The sequence below is a fragment of the Dunckerocampus dactyliophorus genome, chromosome 2 (assembly GCF_027744805.1).
Source record: "Dunckerocampus dactyliophorus isolate RoL2022-P2 chromosome 2, RoL_Ddac_1.1, whole genome shotgun sequence".
Taxonomy (NCBI): Eukaryota; Metazoa; Chordata; class Actinopteri; order Syngnathiformes; family Syngnathidae; genus Dunckerocampus; species Dunckerocampus dactyliophorus.
The window spans coordinates 9,111,434-9,129,205 of record NC_072820.1 but is presented as its reverse complement, the minus strand read 5'-3'; the positions used below and the strand labels follow the sequence as shown (position 1 = coordinate 9,129,205).

Here is a 17,772-nt window from a genome sequence, read left to right as displayed (position 1 = left end):
GGTTAATATGCAGGTCGCATTATGTAAATGGAGCGTCTTTGACGGTTTTTGGAGTGTTTTTCAGAAGGCTTTATAGGTGGAATAGGTGTGTCCCATTACGTGCATTCTTAGCTGTCTCTTTTTATTTGTTTTTAGATCTTTAGAACACAGAGAAAGACGTGTGCTCATGTCTCACATAAGGGTTGTGGATGAAGTTCTCCTTTAAGTTAGCAAATATGGTTGTTTGAAGTGAAACATTTAGTCATTTCTAACAATAATAATGAATATGTTCATTTGGAAAATAACTTAAACAGTAATTGGTCTTTTGTTTTCAAACATGCATCCAAGGTTACATTGAAGTACACTTGCACACTTCAACATGTCCAAAAAGCAGCAGGAAGATGCAGAGCTTATTTAATCCTATCCATTCTGAGTAATAGTTTGTTCACGTCCTGTTCAGTGTGTGCCAGTTCTCTACTTTTTAATAGTAACGGAAAAGGATTTTTTTAAAAATGGAGTTAAACTATTTTGTTGATGCTGGATCAGTGTTGAAAGGTTTGCATGCAGATGCCATCAACTTAATGTTAAAATCAACACGCAACCACGTTTACCAGTCATCCAAGTTTCTCCTGCACTTGCATCATCGTCTTTGTGTTTTTCTCCTCCAGAGAGCAGCCCATCTTCAGCACTCGGGCTCATGTCTTCCAGATCGACCCGGCCACCAAGAGGAACTGGATCCCTGCGAGCAAGCATGCCGTCACGGTGTCCTTCTTCTATGACTCCAACCGCAACGTCTACCGCATCATCAGCGTGGGCGGCACCAAGGTTGGGGAAAGCAAACTTACAAGGAATGTAGAGAACATACAGTACTTAACGGCAACAAGAATGGCAGACCTGCACCACAGCCAAAATGCACACCGTCAGTGCCTACTTTTTAACGTTTCCTGCATTATTCACTGCGAAATTATAAAAATGGAGGGGAAAAGTAAAAAAAATTCCTGGATCTGCACCAAAATGTACTGGGTTCTTGCTTGGCTTATGTTCTATGTCCCCATTTACAAGGTTTTGTGGGAGAGGTTTTTATATAATTCTGCTTAAAACAAACAAAATAGCCCAAGAATAGTTTTAAAAAAGTGAGCATTATTATCTTTGTAAAGATTTTAATACAGCTCTTCCATTGACTTTTACTAGGTAACTAATATTTGGAAATGTTTTGAAATAGTGTAGAAAATTGTGCTCCAGGTAATCAGTTTTTCCAGGGAGGAGGGGAGCCCCCACGAGTATTATAATCTCTGAGGGGAGGCTCACTGTGCCACACTAGAAAAAGCCGCGGTTTACGATATTGTCAGTGTAAATAAAGCCACCATCCAACAGAACGTTCCTCTGGCTGCTCTCTGGATTTAGATTATAAAGGTCACATGGGGAGGAGGGTAGGGGGTTTATCTCATCTCTTCGCACCCCCAGTCTGACCCACATTCTTGCCTCCCAGAAGGCCGTGCGTAGTGGTGGCAGTTGTCCGATCAACAGCCCAATCCCTGCCAGGGCCCATGTCTTTGCTTCCAAGCGTAATCTTCACCGCTGAACGCATCCAGCACGTTACGGCAACCACGTCAAGACAGAAAGGCAGACAACACAGTCAGGCCATGTAATCATTTTTGGGGAAGGAAAGTAAGGACATAGAGCGAACGGCGTCTTCTAAAGCTTCCCGTGGCCTGCAGTGTCAGGATTTGAAGTCAGGGCCATTATTGTAGCACATGGAGGTGACGTCACAAGCTTTATAAATAGGCTTGCTCTAATACCTTTTCTTCATGTGCTTGGGAGGAGATGAATTGGCTTCATCTACTTTCCTGAGACTGATGAACCTGGCGCATGTGCCGCAACTCATTTGGCATTGTCCTCCATATTCATGGAGAACCTGCCATACTATAGCAATGTTTGTTTTGGGATAAAACGCTTGCAAAATATGACAGAAATCCCCAGTGACAGTGTTTTAATGTTTCTTAAAACGTATGATATGCAATGTTTGTCACAGTGTGAACGTAGTTTTACAATAACACAATGTTTTTATATCAAGTTAATGATTCCAAATGTCATTATAATCCATTAGAAACCACCATACTGGACCATTTGAATAATGAAATTAAAAATAATCAATCAAATTGGAAATGAATTATTGATTGTTATGTTTTACGCCTTTTATTATTTATATATAGATATCCATCCATCCATTTTCTATACCACTTCTCCTCTTGAGGGTCGCAGGGGCATGCTGGAGCCTATCCCAGCTGACTTCGGGCGACAGGCGGGGTACACCCTGGACTGGTCGCCAGCCAATCGCAGGGCACATATAGACAAACAACCATTCACACTCACATTCATACCTATGGACAATTTAGAGTCTCCAATTAACCTAACATGCATGTTTTTGGATGTGGGAGGAAACCGGCGTACCCAGAGAAAACCCACGCACGCACGGGGAGAACATGCAAACTTAGATATGGATTAGAATAATGCTGCCAGTGGAGGTCCACAATCTAGTTGAAACTGACTCAACAGCACCTCTGTTGGTTACAACCAAGTACTGCACTACATTTAGCCTCAATCACTTCAAGCAGCGATTGATCAGTTTCACAATGAATGAATGAATTCAAATCATCTTATGTCAAAGAATTGTAACAAAGAACAACTGATGAATCAAAAATGGAAGCTCAGAAGGGACACCCCACCCCAGCAGTCACCTTTAAACTCATATTAGCCAATATAGTAGATATAATCAGAGAAAACGAGCCATTTAAGACATAAAGTCGACTTGTGCTTGTGTGTGTTTTAATAAATGTCTTCCGGACATGTGGGCCGGAAGTGACGTTGGGGATTCAGAGTTCAGTTTTAGCTGGAGTATGGCCACAACAGGTACCCCATGTTGTTATTATGATTATGACGATGATGATGATTATTGTGCCTGTTGTGAGATGATTCAAACCTGCAATAATAGTTGTTGACAGCGATAAATGTTGTGCGTGTGTTACTAGTGACACCCCGTGGCCAGTGTGGACTACAGTTCATCAACGTCCTTTTAACCCCTTAAACTGTGTTTGTATTTTAGTTCATTTAGTCATTGTGCTTGAAAATGCTTCATTTATGACAAGAACATGTAAAATTAGCTTAATATGCATATTTTTGGACTAATAAGAGGCCGCAGTCAACCACAAAACAGCGGTCATTTCTTACTGTAATTAATTAATTGTTGAAAAAAACGCTATAGAGTGAGGGCGCAGTGCGCAATGTTCGAACTGAACGACTGTACTTTTATATTTTTAACTTGGGACAATGCTCTGGGTAATTATGTAATTGTGTATTTATGACATTCTCTGATAAAGTCTTTGGGTCATCAGCCATGACTCAATGACGTTTACTGAACAATCCAACCTGAGATCATCTTTTTTCCCCTGTAGGCAATTATCAACTGTATCGTTACCCCCAGTATGACATTTACTAAGACGTCCCAGAAGTTCGGTCAGTGGGCCGACAGCAGGGCCAACACTGTCTACGGTCTGGGTTTTGCTACAGAGCAACAGCTACACCAGGTAAAAGCACCTCATTGGACCCTAAATTCAGTTTTTTAATAATAATTTTGACTCATTGCATTAATGATAACATCGTATCTGACAAGTTTTCAGAGAAGTTCAAAGAGGTGAAGGATGCAGCTCGTCTGGCGAGAGAAAAGTCACAAGATAAAGAACTGGTCAACACAGCCCTCAGCATCGCTGCACCTCAGGTGAGTTATCAACTTTTCTTAAATCAAACACGATAGCAGAAATGTACATTCTCTGGCCACAACATAATAGGTACACTTGCACAAGCTATTGAGATTCATTACGAGTGCTGCGTCCAAAATCCAAGTAGTAATAGCAGGGATGTACACTTAGCCTTTTTACTCGGAGCTGCTCCCAAATGAAAACAATTAGGAGCAATGTGAAATTTGGGAAAGCACACAAGAGCTAATTAAAAAAGTCACAGATGAAACGGCCATATTAAAAAGATGGTTTGATAAAAACAGATTATCCTTGAACTTTAGTAAAACTAACATAATGCTATTTGGTATTAGCAGAAAGGACACGTATGACCAAATACAAATAGACGGAGTGGACATTGAAAGGGTGAGCGGAAATACATTTCTGGGGATCATAATAGATTAAAAAATACCATCATCAAAAATATACAACATAATCTGGGGAGAAATACTGGAGGGTAATTCATAATGCCGCGTATAGAGAACATACAAATCCCTTATTTTTCACAAATATTAAAATTTGCTGATTTAGTACATTTTCCATGCCGCTTCTCCTCATTAGGGTGGCGGGGGCATGCGGGACTTCAGAGTACACCTTGGACTGGTCGCCAACCAATCGCAGGGCACATATACAGTAGACAACCATTCACACTCACATTCATACCTATGGACAATTTAGTGTCTCCAATTAACCTAAAATGCATGTTTTTGGAATGAAACCGGAGTACCCGGAGAAAACCCACACACCCACGGGGAGAACATGCAAACTCCACACAGAGATGCCCAATGGAGAATCGAACCCAGGTCTTCCTGATCTCCAGACTGTGACTGCGTGGTCAACATGCTAACTACTAGACCACCGTGCGGCCCTTAGTACATTTTCAAAGCGCTAAAATAATGCATAAAGCTAACAATAACCTATTACCCAAAACTGTCATACAATACTTTTCTACAAGAGAGGAGAAATATGATCTCAGGGAAAAACTCAACTTGAAACACTGTATGGGAGAACAAGGCTAAAAACCCACAGCATTTCTGTATGTGGAATGAAATTATGGAACGGATTGAGTAAGGAACTCAAACAATGACAACCAACAACCAAGATGAGCAAATTCAAGAAACAATACAAGCAGTTGATGTTTGCAAAATACAAGGAAGAAGAGTCGATCCCAGAAAGTTGAAAAATGTTTTCAACTTTTAATCGCTGTTGCACAGACGAGGACCAGTCGGCGGGAGTTTCATTGACAGACCAGTGAGTGGACAGGATGCTATTCAGTACGCTCTCGCAGGTAAATGTGGAGGGAAAAAAAAATACTATTTACATTTCTAAAAAAGTAGACATATTAAAAAACAAAAGCAGCGGCATGGGAACTTGTTGGCGCCAGAGTAAACATCAGGTAAGTTTACATGAATTTACACAGACATTGATGTCAGTGCCATACTAGCAAGATCCGGTATTAGTAAGAGTACACAATCGACACCGGCCGCTTTTCCTTGATGCCCCCCAAGGAGACCATCCGCCACCTAATCAGGAGCATGCCAAGGCGTTGTAGGGAGGCCATACAGGCACGTGGAGGCCACACACACTACTGAGCCTCATTTTGACTTACTTTAAGGACATTACATCAAAGTTGGATCAGCCTGTAGTGTGTTTTTCCACCTTAATTTTGAGTGTAACTCCAAATCCAGACCTCCATGGGTTAATATATTTGATTTCCATTGTTAATTTTTGTGTGATTTTGTTGTCAGCACATTGAACTATGCAAAGAACAGAGTATTTAATAAGAATATTTCATTCATTCTGATCTAGGATGTGTTACTTCAGTGTTCCCTTTAGTTTTTGAACAGTGTATTAATGCATGGTTGTAGATAACCATAAGGTAGGCTGCAAGATATTCCACGGATGCTCTAATGCATTCCAGTGTGAAACCTTATTATGAGCGTAGTTGATCCATTTCCATTTACAGAAAATAAACTGCAGAAATCTGACATTTATGGAACAACACGCTATGTTTATTACGGGAGTGTAAAAACAAAAGCATTTCCAAAAGCATTGTGCAGGGGTAGATATAGATATAGATATATAGATATTGCAGCCACGAGCGTACTTCGGGTAGCTCGGGAATGAGGCAATATTGCCAGCACAGGCCAAGAATAGTTGAACGCACCTGTGTCCAGTTATTAGACAGGACTGCTGCAATAGAACGGAAGGAGGGATGAAGCAGGGGGAAAGAAAGATGAACTGGGTCGCTTATCTCAGAGGGGAGCGACAGTGAGGAATGTAGGACGATGGTAAAATTATCCCATGCTGCTCAGCATCAGCTGCTTCCTCTTCAGGCCTCACACTCATACACTGTCAGCGCTCAGCGACCAAAATCAATTAGGAATAAGTGTGCCCTCACTTAAGGCTAATGTTACTGTTTAGAGTTGTGTTCAGTGCTTCTACTAACTTTGCAACACTCAAATAAACACTAAAATGACTTGGCTTGGCTTTTTCAGCTTCCAACATAAGAGACTAGGGGTGGGCGATACTACAAATTTTCTGTCGGGTCTGGAACCAATTTACCGCGATAAACGAGGGATGACTGTATACACATACGCTATATATTTGAACTACACAAAAAAAAACTCAGATATTTGTGAAAATAAACCGATACCTCGATAATATCAATATGTGGATCGATCCGCTCACCTCTAATGTTCACAATTGTAGGTATAAAAACTGAAGAATTGTTTTAAATAAATAATGTAAATAAATAATAAATACAAACTCTAATTAATCTGCTCCAGACAATCCAAAATATTAACCCAAAATTACATTTTATAGCGAATAATTACAGTTTTACATGCAGAAAACAATGCAAAATGCATACAAATCATGTATGGATGGAAGCTATTGTTTATGTGGACTTCCCGTACATCTTGGTGAGATCAAATTCAATAGTGTTTCTCACCTTCTTTATCAGTGTGCTGGCACATGCAACTTTCTTTTGCCCCATGGCAGGTTATTTAGCAGTCACGCTGAATAAAAAATGCACGGACAGTGAGTCAGCAACTTGATTTTTGAAATAGTGTTCACCCAAACTATGCAGCACTGACTGATGTTTCTTTATCTGTTTTTTTTTTTTTACTACCTCGTGGATGTCACCTCTAGTTCTCACAGGTGAGTATTTTCACACTAGCATTTGCTGACATTAGAAATACACAAGTTTTATGTGTGCATGTCAGTAATGTAATGCTTTTTATTTATGTGTTGTGTAGAAAACACAATATATAACTGAGGGTCTTGTTAAGACGACCACTGACGCTGTGAAAGCTTAACGTGAAGGAAAAACGACTACCAACAACACACTTCCGGCATTCACACTAAAAGCGCTGCGCATTACATGTTGTCTGACAAAAGTCTCAGAAAAGTAGCTTCCAACAACATCAAATTAAACACACAAAATGAATGCAGACTCACCATCGGTACCAGCCTGGAGTTTGTCTTCCAGAGAGAAGATCACATCGTGTTTTTGATGCGTGGGTGGCAGCCGGTGTGCTAGCATGAATTAACTTGACATTGAATAAATGCGAACATGAGCACTCCACACACGCATAATAAAGTCATCCAAGCTCACCTTTATGCATTCACACCCAACAACGGCATTTGGGAACAACGATGAGGTGAAAGAAGAATTTCCACTTTGTCTTGGTGCACATAACTATGGTGCGTTTAAAGACCACTGGGAATAAGAGCTAACCTGTAGAGCTCACATCATGGTGAAAAAGTCTGTTTTTGTCTCTGCCATCTTGTGTGTTTGGTGTTGTGAGATGCATGCGTGTGGGTTTGTTAGGAGAGTGCATTTACTGATGTGTTCCTCAGGACCTCTCCGATGACCTCCAGTCTCCTCCAGTCATGTGTGTGAACGGGCCAGAGGACAAGCTGTTCCGCAGTCAAAGTGCCGACATCACACTGTCGTCTGAGAAGGAGCGCATCAAGAAGATGCTGTCTGAGGGGTAACGCACAAAAACACACACATTTGACTTCAAGGAGTCCAATCTTATTCCCATGAAAAAGGAAGAAATGATTCATGATTTATGGAAGAGATGATAGTTTAGTTTCTGTTTGGTCATTTGCTTGAAGCAGTCTGAAAGTCAACTTTCTATTGGCTCGGCTTTTTGCTCCTGATCAAAAGAAACAAGAGGAAATTCAACTTTTGAAACAGCGGACGCTGATGATGACCTTGGACAAGCAAGTTGGATTTCAAAAAATACCACACCTAATTTCAGGCCATACTTTTTAATTTACTTTTTATTTTTTTATTTTTACGAGTGGGTTTGTTCAGTGTACATTTCACCAAAAACGCATATACTGTAGAATACACTCCTTTTTGTGTACCTTTTCACTATCTGTGCGGTATTTAGCATTTGTCTTCCACATAAATGAGATTGGTTCAACATGTGATACCTTTGCAAATTTGTAAACGTTTACTCTTCAGTTGTACTTTCTATACTCTTACTTACAAAGGTGAGTACACCCCTCACATTTCAGAAGACATTTTATAACGGTATATCTTCTCAAGGGACAAGACTATTGAAATAAAATTTGTATAGGACACATTCTCCGAACCTGGTGACTAAAAACCTGACAATGGAGTTGAAATTTAAAGTCGAGGTGCACGCAAAGCGTGCGCAATTTTTGCACCAACGCATCATTAAAAAAAACATGTAAAAAGAGAACTGTACATTGGTCATGAAAAATAGGGGCAAATAAAACCTTTCACTCACAAAAGATTTAAATCAGTGATAACAGGCGTGATGATTGGACACCACGTGATTTTTAAAGATATAATTGCATCATTTTAACTTAACATTTTAACTATAGCCTAGCCTCTCGCTTTGCAGCGGGTGCTTGTTAGAAGCAAAACAGAAGGCGTTCAAGGCGCTTCCCACACTAATTAAGAGGCGTGATGTCGGACGACGCAAAAGGTGACGCTTGTTATTGGGTTTCCTGTAGTTGGTCAAGATTATCTGAGCAGCTGAAATTGTGTGCGTAGTTTGCAAACAGCACATCAATAATGACTTCCACTGCAACTGATTTTACAGGATACAATTACCATTCATATCACAGGTCACTTAATAAAACCATGATATTCCTGTCAGGTGTTTGTGTCCCCTTTTCCCACCATTTCCAGGATTAAATCATCAATTAAGAAAAAAACAAATGTTATTCAAGATTAATTTCATCACCACTAGACCTCATTAATGTAACAATTACAGGAATTTCTATTTCTAACTATTTCAAAATATGCAAAGAATATAAGATCCTTGTAAAGATCTCTGCAGGTTCGGAGAATGTGTCGTATCCTTTTGAGTAGTCAGTGTCCAGCTTGTGTAGCAGTTTTCATTTCAATAGCTATGTCCCTATATATATATATACACACACACACGTGTTACTATATACTGTTACAAATTTGCTGAAATGTGAGCAGTGTACTCACTTCTGTGACAGACTGTACATGCAACAGATATTCATTGCAGTAAATAACTAGCTTAGCTTACCTGCAGTATCTCATGCCTAATGGTTTATAAAGATTCCAAATGGTCCGAATTGATCTTTTTACTTTTAATTACCTGTTTTTTTTTACACCCAATGTATGCTTGTCCAAGCCTTGAAACACGTTATTAACTGGTGGGTTGCGGAGCTGTTTTCTTGCCAAAATTGATCAAATTCTTTATGTGTAGAAATCTGTGTACTCACAGAACGGGAAACAGTCTGATGTATAAAGCTCCACGTGAGCCTATTCCCATGTGCTTTTCCTTCATACACATCAGTCATCTTGAAATTGTGTGCACGTGGTACGAGTCTTCTGGCCGTGCCATTCACAATGGATGTCTCCCAACACACACCCACAATTACATTTTTTTGCATATAAAGGGACAGGATTTTGTTAGGTTTTGAGTCGAGATGACGGAAGCAAGCAAAAAAAACTGAAAAAGAAGACGCGCAATTTGACAGATTGTGAAATGGAAGTAATGGTGGAACAAATAAAAAAATGAAAATATGTACCATTTGGAAGTTCGGGCGCACACAAAACAAAGCAAATAGAATAGCAGAAGGTAACAGAGGCTGTGAATTCGACGAGTTCTGAGACGAGAACCCTGGACGGCAGTGGCGGTTCTAACTATGAGTCATATGGACAACTGCCCAGGGCGGCATTCTCTTGGGTGCACCACAAGGGGGAAAGAAAAAAACAACTAGTTATTTGTGCTCAGCTCATTTCCTCATCAAGTCAGGATGTGTGGCAGATGGGCGCCCTCTACAGGTGGGACACGCGCACCTGTATGCTGCTCAGACGTCATCAAAGCCATTGGTTGCATAATTTAGAAAGAAGAAGAGAAAGTGGCCAAAGACAAAGGTATGAAACTATAGCATTACTTTATGTACACCACATTATGGAATGTACAGCGGTGTGAAAAAGTGTTTGACCCCTTCCTGATTTTTTTTTTTGCATGTTTGTCACACTTAAATGTTTCAGATCATCAAACAAATTTAAATATTAGTCAGTGACAACACAACTGAACACTAAATGCAGTTTTTGGATGAAACTTTTTATTATTAAGGGAGAAAAAAATACAAACCTACATGGCCCTGTGTGAAAGAGTGACTGCCCCCTAAACCTAATAACTGGTTGGGCCACCCTTAGCAGCAACAACTGCAATCAAGCGTTTGTGATAACTTGCAATGAGTCTCTTACAGCGCTGTGGAGGAATTTTGGCCCACTCATCTTTGCGGAATTGTTATAATTCAGCCACATTGGAGGGTTTTCCAGCATGAACCACCTTTTTAAGGTCATGCCACAGCATCTCAATAGGATTCATTCTTCATTTTGTTTTTCTTCAGCCATTCAGAGGTGGACTTGCTGGTGTGTTTTGGATCATTGTCCTGCTGTGGAACCCAAGATCATTTAAACTTGAGGTCACTAACAGATAGCTGGACATTCTCCTTCAGGATTTTTTGTACAGTAGAATTCATTGTTTCATTTATCACAGCAAGTCTTCCAAGTCCTGAAGTTACCATCACACTACCACCACCATACTTTACTGTAGGTATGATGTTCTCTTTCTGAAATGCAGTATTACTTTTAAACCAAATGTAATGGGACACACACCCAAAAAGTTCAGCTTTTGGCTCATCAGACTATTCATCAGAGTATTCTCCCAAAGGTCTTAGGGATCATCAACATTAATGTTTTGTGTTCAGCAGTGGTTTTCGTCTTGGAACTCTGCCTTGCAGGCTGTTTTTGCCCAGAGTCTTTCTTATGGTGGAGTCATGGAAACTGACCTTAACCGAGGCCTGTAGTTCTTTGGATATTGTTGTGGGGTCTTTTGTGACCTCTTGGATGAGTCGTTGCTGTGCTCTTGGAGTCATTTTGGTTGGCCCGCCACTCCTGGGAAGGTTCACCATTGTTCCATGTATTCGCCATTTGTGGATAATGGCTCTCACTGTGGTTTGCTGGAGTCCCAAAGCTTTAGAAATGGCTTTACAACCTTTTCCAGACTGATAGATCTCAATTAATCTGAGTTAAATTATGTGGGGCAATCACTTTTCCACACAAAGCCATGTAGGTTTGGATTTTTTTCCCTCCATCAACAATAATAAGTTTCATTTAAAAACTGCATTTTGTGTCCAGTTGTGTTGTCATTGGCTAATATTTAAGCTTGTTTAACGGTGAAACATTAAAGTGTGACAAACATGCATATGATCGAATAAGCTAACGTTACTTGTTGGCTTTCGGCCAATATACAAGTGATTTAAAAATTGCGTAAGTTGCCAGGGCTTTAGTGCATATCCATTGTCACCTGAGTATAACATTTTCATATTTGTTTTATTATTTTGTACTCAATTATAATAACATAAATAAAATAAATAAGTTTTATACATTTATTTATAAATGTATCAAACTGAACTTTTATTTATTAATAAATAAATCTTCTTTACGTACATCCTAACAAAGTAAAGTGAAATTTAAAAAAATCAAAATGAAATGTTTCTCACAAATCCACATTTAGGTATTATTTTGTCCTTCCTAATCTAAATCAAAGGCCTTAAAAGCATGCGTGCCAGTAAACATCTTCACCACCCTTGGATTTTTATACATTTAAGTAAATACATGGGAAGTGGCGTAGGCTCACTTGCTGGCGTCTGTGCTATTTGCTTGCTACGCCACCATGAGCTACGTGCCATGTTTATGGATGATTTGGCTAAGCTTGAGAGAAGGAAGGGAAGGACATCGATTGTGAACTTGACGTGCCGTCCATCCGACACAAAGCTAGATAGCCTTTATGTATGCCGAGAGTCTCTTGTGTTGCGTGGAAAAATTCCGTCCACAATGAAGACTTGCAGGTACGGTTCTATTGATCCAGGTAGAGGGGTGGTCTACAGAAGAAATGGACCTCGGAAAATCAGACAGAAGAGTTCAATTTGTATGTTTCAAATGTTTTGAATTGTACTTTTTGTTTATTTGAGGAGTTCAATCAGAGCAACTGGACGAGCTTGGTTTTCTTGAAGATGTTTCACCCCTCATCCTGGTCTGCCGGTCTAAGTCCAGTTTCTTTGGTATTTTGACTTGACAACAGTATCTCTCAGCATACCCACCAGTTCTAGGAATTGCAACTTCTAGTCTCTTGATTACGGTTCCACAAACAGAAAAGGAATACGATCACGTTTGCATATGAGAACTACCCAAATGCCATCAAAGAGATGCTGCACCGCACAAAAGTGCAGAATCCGTTTTTTCTGGTCCCATTTGAGCTTGCAGTCCATTGCCGCTTACGGTACATTGATTTTACAAGCTGTGTTCCCAGCGAGTATCGACCAGATTTTCATGTCGTGGTTTAATTGCGATTTGCAAAGTTATGTGAAAGAAATGAGCTCGCCGCAGTAATTGATTGTTTCTCCACCTGTATGATGGTGAACGTGAGGACAACCAGGTGAAATGGCTTTTAAGGCAAATGTCATCATCTTCAAGCTATTTTCATTCCACCGTGTTTTGCCTTCAGGTCTATCTGCGAGATGAACCTAGAGGCGGAGCTCTTCACGCTGCAGGACAGCAACTCCAAGTTAGTGGCGGCGTTGCACGAGGCCAACGCGAACGTGGAGCAGTGGAAGAAACAGCTGGTAGCGTATCAGGAGGAGACAGAAAGGCTCAGAGAACAGGTCAGTTAAAAAAAAAAAAAACATCTGAAGGTCACCGTCCCTAGGCCGCATGAGGGAGTCTTTCACGCTAAGGAGGTCAACCATGATGTAATGTCATGTGATGGACTTTGACTGGATGTCGTTTGCTTTTGAAGGTGCTAAATAAGGTGACCAAAATACAAGAGCGAGCCGTCAGCGTGATGCAGTGCAGTTCAACACCACTGCAAAAAAAAAAAAAATATCACTGCAGCATCAGTGAACAGTCCATGCAGGAAGTAGCCTGCTACCTAACGAATACATTCAATGGAGTTCCATGCTATATAGTCATAGCCCTGCTAAAACAATACTTTTACTGCATGTGCTCGTTTGTGTCACGTTTCACTACAAGTCACTGTAGATTTGACTTGACAATTTTAATCACCATTCATGTTCCACCCCCCTCCCCCATCAATAAAGGCTTAACAAAATGTGATACCTTTCTATTAAAGCTCAGCTCCACAGTACTGATCCTCTACTCCGTCATTTCCAGCATCTGCCAGCAATTTCAGGCCTTTTAAAAGCTGATTTTAGTTGAGTGAGACGCACTCGTTGGTCCGAATTCGTTTAGCTCCATCTCAGGACGGGCGGCCAGGTGGCTGAAAATGGCTCATGTCTCTGTGGTGGTGCAAGAGTAAGAGGAGTTTGTAGGACAGCCATATCCTACTTTCACTGGCCCACTTAGGAGGGGAAAAAAGAGATCACCAGAGGGAGATGGCATCTGCTCATCCCCCCCCTTACTTCCTTTTGCTGCTGCTCTCAAGCACACTTTTGATTTGAAAATAATGCCATGTGCTTTAAAAAGGTGGATTTTGGTGCACTTAAATCCCTGTTGATCACAACTTTTCATTCTTTAACGTGCAAGTAGAAGTAGGAAGTGATGTGCAAATATATTCAAGTATCTCACTGTGTGAAAAGTCAAATTCCAAATTCATTTTTATCAACAGAAAAACATACATTTTCAACTTAGTTTAACATACGTGTGTGTTGGAAGGTGGCTGACCTTGAGGCCCATGGGGGTCACGGCCCCAGTGACCTGCTGAAGGATGAACTGACTCAGTCCCTGGAGGAGCTGGAGGCTCTTTTAAAGGCCAAAGACGAGGTCCGTACACTTACTTACCTATACAGTATATGACAACAACATATTAATATGCTTGTAGATTAATATGTTGTATATGTAAATACATGTGGACATTTTTTTGCAGGAAATTCACATTTTGCAAAGCAAAAAGTCAGAATACCACGACATGGAGCGTGAGAGAGATCAGGCTATACACAGATTACGGGTAAGCGTGACTAAAGACACTACAGCCAATTGGTAATTAGGATCATGTACAGCAGTGATGTCCAAAATGCGGCCCGAAGGGGCCATTTGCAGCCCGCTTCTGTTTTTTTATTGGCTCGCGGCACACCCTAAAAATACAATTGAACAAAAACACAAAAAAAAAAACAGCAAAAATGGAAATATCCGCAGTAATTTTACAAGAAGAAAGTCAAAATATGAAAAAAAAAAGTTGTAATCTAATGAAAAAGGTATAATTTTTACAAGAATAAGTGGTATTATGAGGACAAATCATTTTAGTACCATAAAGTCAAAATATTAAAGAAAGAAGACGTTATTTTTTCAAGTTGTAATATTATGACAAACAAAAACAAATATTACAAAATTAGGTTGCAGAAAAAAGTTCTAATATGGCGAAAATAAAATATAAATGGGAGTAAAGTCAAAATTATGAGAACAAATTGTACAAAAAGAAAGTTGGAACTAAAAAAAAAAAAGAATTTAAAAAAACCAGCTGTAATTTTACGAGAATAAAGTCAAAATATTAAGAGAAAAAAAGTTGTACTCTAATCGGAAAAAATTGATATTTTATGAGAATGAACTCAAAAAACTGCATTTTAGTAGTATAGAGTTGAAATATTAAAAGAAAAAAAAAATTTGTCCTTGGAGAAAAATTTCTAATATTATGGAAATACAGTCATAATATTATGAAAACAAAACTTACAATTATTTGAGAAAAATGTTGAAATATTTGGGGGAAAACAGGAAAAATGAGAAAACAGAGCAAAGACTCAAGTTCATATGAATAATACGTTTTTTTTACCTATATCACAAAGCTGAGATGCATTTTTTTTCTTCAAATTGAGATTTTAACATTCATTTTAAGACAAGTACAATGCAAAAATATGACTGGACAAACAAACTTATTTAACCAAGTCAAAAAACAATGCAGGTCCATTTTGAAATGTTTATTGTCCCAGAAGTTGACACTCAAGGATATTAGTGTCAACATTTGAGACCAAATAAACCATTTTTATGATAATATATCATCCATCCATACATCCGTTTTCTATGCCGCTTATCCTCACTCGGGTCGCAGATATGCTGGAGCCTATCCCAGCTGACTTCAGACGAGAGGCGGGGTTAATATATCATCATAATATAGTAATAGAGCTCACTCTTTTTCTCTCATCTACTTACGTCAGGGCTGTCCTGCTGTCCTTCCATTGAGTTTTTTTACAGCTTTGAGATGTGCATTACACAGCGTTATGGAGGTGGGGCTTATCCTCGCGCGCTTGCTCAGCGGATGCTTCACCTTTGTTGTCTTGTATTTAGTTACCAAATAAATGCATGAGACATGAAACACTTAAACGCGCACAATTACTTGCTAAATATATCGACCATGTTGCTAAATTGTCAACGTGGATCTCTTCTACGCGTTAGTTGTGTTATGAAATGGAACCGTTGATCGCAGGTGCTTCAAAGCTGGCGCTTAGCCAAAAGCATTAAGGGTGTGGACACGTCTGAACATATGTGGGTGGATCTGACAAATCTTTAAGTAAAATTGATCAAATGTAGAATTACTACAGCCTCTGCTTGGACATCAACAAGTGGCAAGCAACTGTTTAACTCCGACGGAAAACACAGCCACACGTCACTCGCTGATGTTGACGCTGTCAACACCAAGGTACGTTGGCACTTAATGGACGCTTCCAATAATGCCTTTCACAGTACCACTTCCACATTACTGTATTATCATTCATAGTAGCAATGCCATAGTTCAGTGACTTGGTTGTCTTCTGGCTGCCACTGTTCTCACACGCTTTTCTCCAAACGAGAAATCTCGTCACCTTTTAATCTGGCGAGACACCCCTAACATCTACATGTGTTCATTTAGAAAATATCAAAGTACCCCTTGCATCCTTTCAGTTTTCAGTATGTGGCACTTGGTGGAAACAGTTTGGACAACCCCTGACTGAAGACATAAAAGTCCTATGTCTTGTCTTATGTTGGGGGTCTAACATGCAAACATACACACAAAGACATGCAAACCAACAAGTGGCGACGAACGACTTCTCCCCAGAGGATCCAGAGCTTTTCTTCTAGTCACTCACACAAAACAATGGCAATTGGAAGCCTCGTCATTAAATGGGTGTCGAGCAGTTACTGTGTATCATTTTGTATTTTAATATGCCTGATGATTTAATAACAAAAATATGCATTTTGACTTTTATAGTTCCAAAGACAACTCTTCAAAAAGAGGGGTGGGTCTCATTATTTGATAAACAATGTATAGTTCTACATCACTGCAATGTACAAATACAATCATAAAAATATTGTTAAATTAGCATAAGGCTGTCGTTCTGGATGACACTAGACTTTCCATCATACCTGCAGCAGAAGATTTGACATTATTGTGACCGCTTCTGTTTTTCTACAGGAAGTGGAGATGCGTAATTCCGAGTTGGAGCGACGCATCCAGAACACGGAGCAAAACTTGGGCAACTCTCTGGAGGAACGAGATCGCTTGGACACTGAGCTTCAGAGGGCCATCGAAATTCTAGACATCAAGATCTTTGATCTCAATGACCTCCGCCAGAGCCTCGTGAAGCTCATCGATAAATAATGCGTCAGAACGCAGGAGGAGGAGTACGAAAATGAAAAACATGACGGTGGAGCTGGACAAGAACCATCTTGTCCGCAGGACTCACGGTATAGATGTTGGCCTACGTGGTTGTACTTGTCTGATGTAGCGCTTCACGTTGCTTACATGGGAAACAATGCAATAACTTCAAGGTAACTGCTTACAAGTGCAAGCTACATACTTAGGACAACCGGTGCTTGTAGTTTTACATGTAGTACAACTTTAGGATTTGAAAAAACTGCATACTCATTGTTATTTTGACTGATAAGAGGCCTTGTTTTACGGTATTTCTTGGTGGTGGTGTCACATACGCAGTCTAAATGAGACATGACGAACTGCCTTGTCAACACAAGCACACAGGACTATTACTGCATTGCTTCATGCATTACATTACCGCAATAAGACAAATGATCATCAAAAGAGGGGGGGGAAAAAGGCTCTTGGTGAGGCACGGATGCACATGTGTGAATGATGACACCAAAGATCAACATTTTGAGAGTCACTGATACGGTCTTTCAGCAGCCTGTATGCCTCTTTAGCGCTAGAACTCACATTAAGGTAAATGCTAAGCCCAGATAAGAGCAATTAAGTGTTCTCCAAATGAAGTTATCAATAAGGCATAGTGCAGCTTAAGTTTAACTGATTATTAGAAACATACCTATTAAAAGCGCCCGCCACATCTTCTTAGACCTCAGCTGAGACGCTTTCAAGGACTTTAGGGATACTTCAGGCCTTGTCGTCTTCTGCGTGTTACCTCCATCGGTGGACAGGGTGACATGTCTTGGGTCAACAGTGCATCTATTGAAGAGCAGATTGTCAGAGTGTTTCTAATAAACCATGCAGCCTGTATCGTACAACAT

The 17,772-nt window shown here is 40.0% G+C and overlaps 1 protein-coding gene across 3 annotated transcripts in view; it reads left to right on the top strand.

The window, feature by feature from the left end:
* The window catches only part of LOC129173733 (homer protein homolog 3-like), a 29,405-nt gene extending 11,657 nt beyond the window's left edge, over positions 1–17,748 (top strand). The window contains exons 3-10 of one of the 3 annotated variants that reach the window (XM_054764831.1): positions 648–804; positions 3,432–3,563; positions 3,650–3,754; positions 7,656–7,768; positions 12,815–12,971; positions 13,981–14,088; positions 14,192–14,272; positions 16,709–17,748. In XM_054764831.1, the coding sequence (XP_054620806.1) occupies positions 648–804; positions 3,432–3,563; positions 3,650–3,754; positions 7,656–7,768; positions 12,815–12,971; positions 13,981–14,088; positions 14,192–14,272; positions 16,709–16,894 (1,039 nt within the window). In that variant the 3' untranslated portion in view covers positions 16,895–17,748. Of the gene's footprint in view, positions 1–647; positions 805–3,431; positions 3,564–3,649; positions 3,755–7,634; positions 7,769–12,814; positions 12,972–13,980; positions 14,089–14,191; positions 14,273–16,504; positions 16,651–16,708 lie in introns of those variants that run through there. The other 2 variants (XM_054764826.1, XM_054764840.1) reach the window with 2 other exon arrangements.
* The last annotated feature ends 24 nt before the right edge of the window (positions 17,749–17,772 follow it).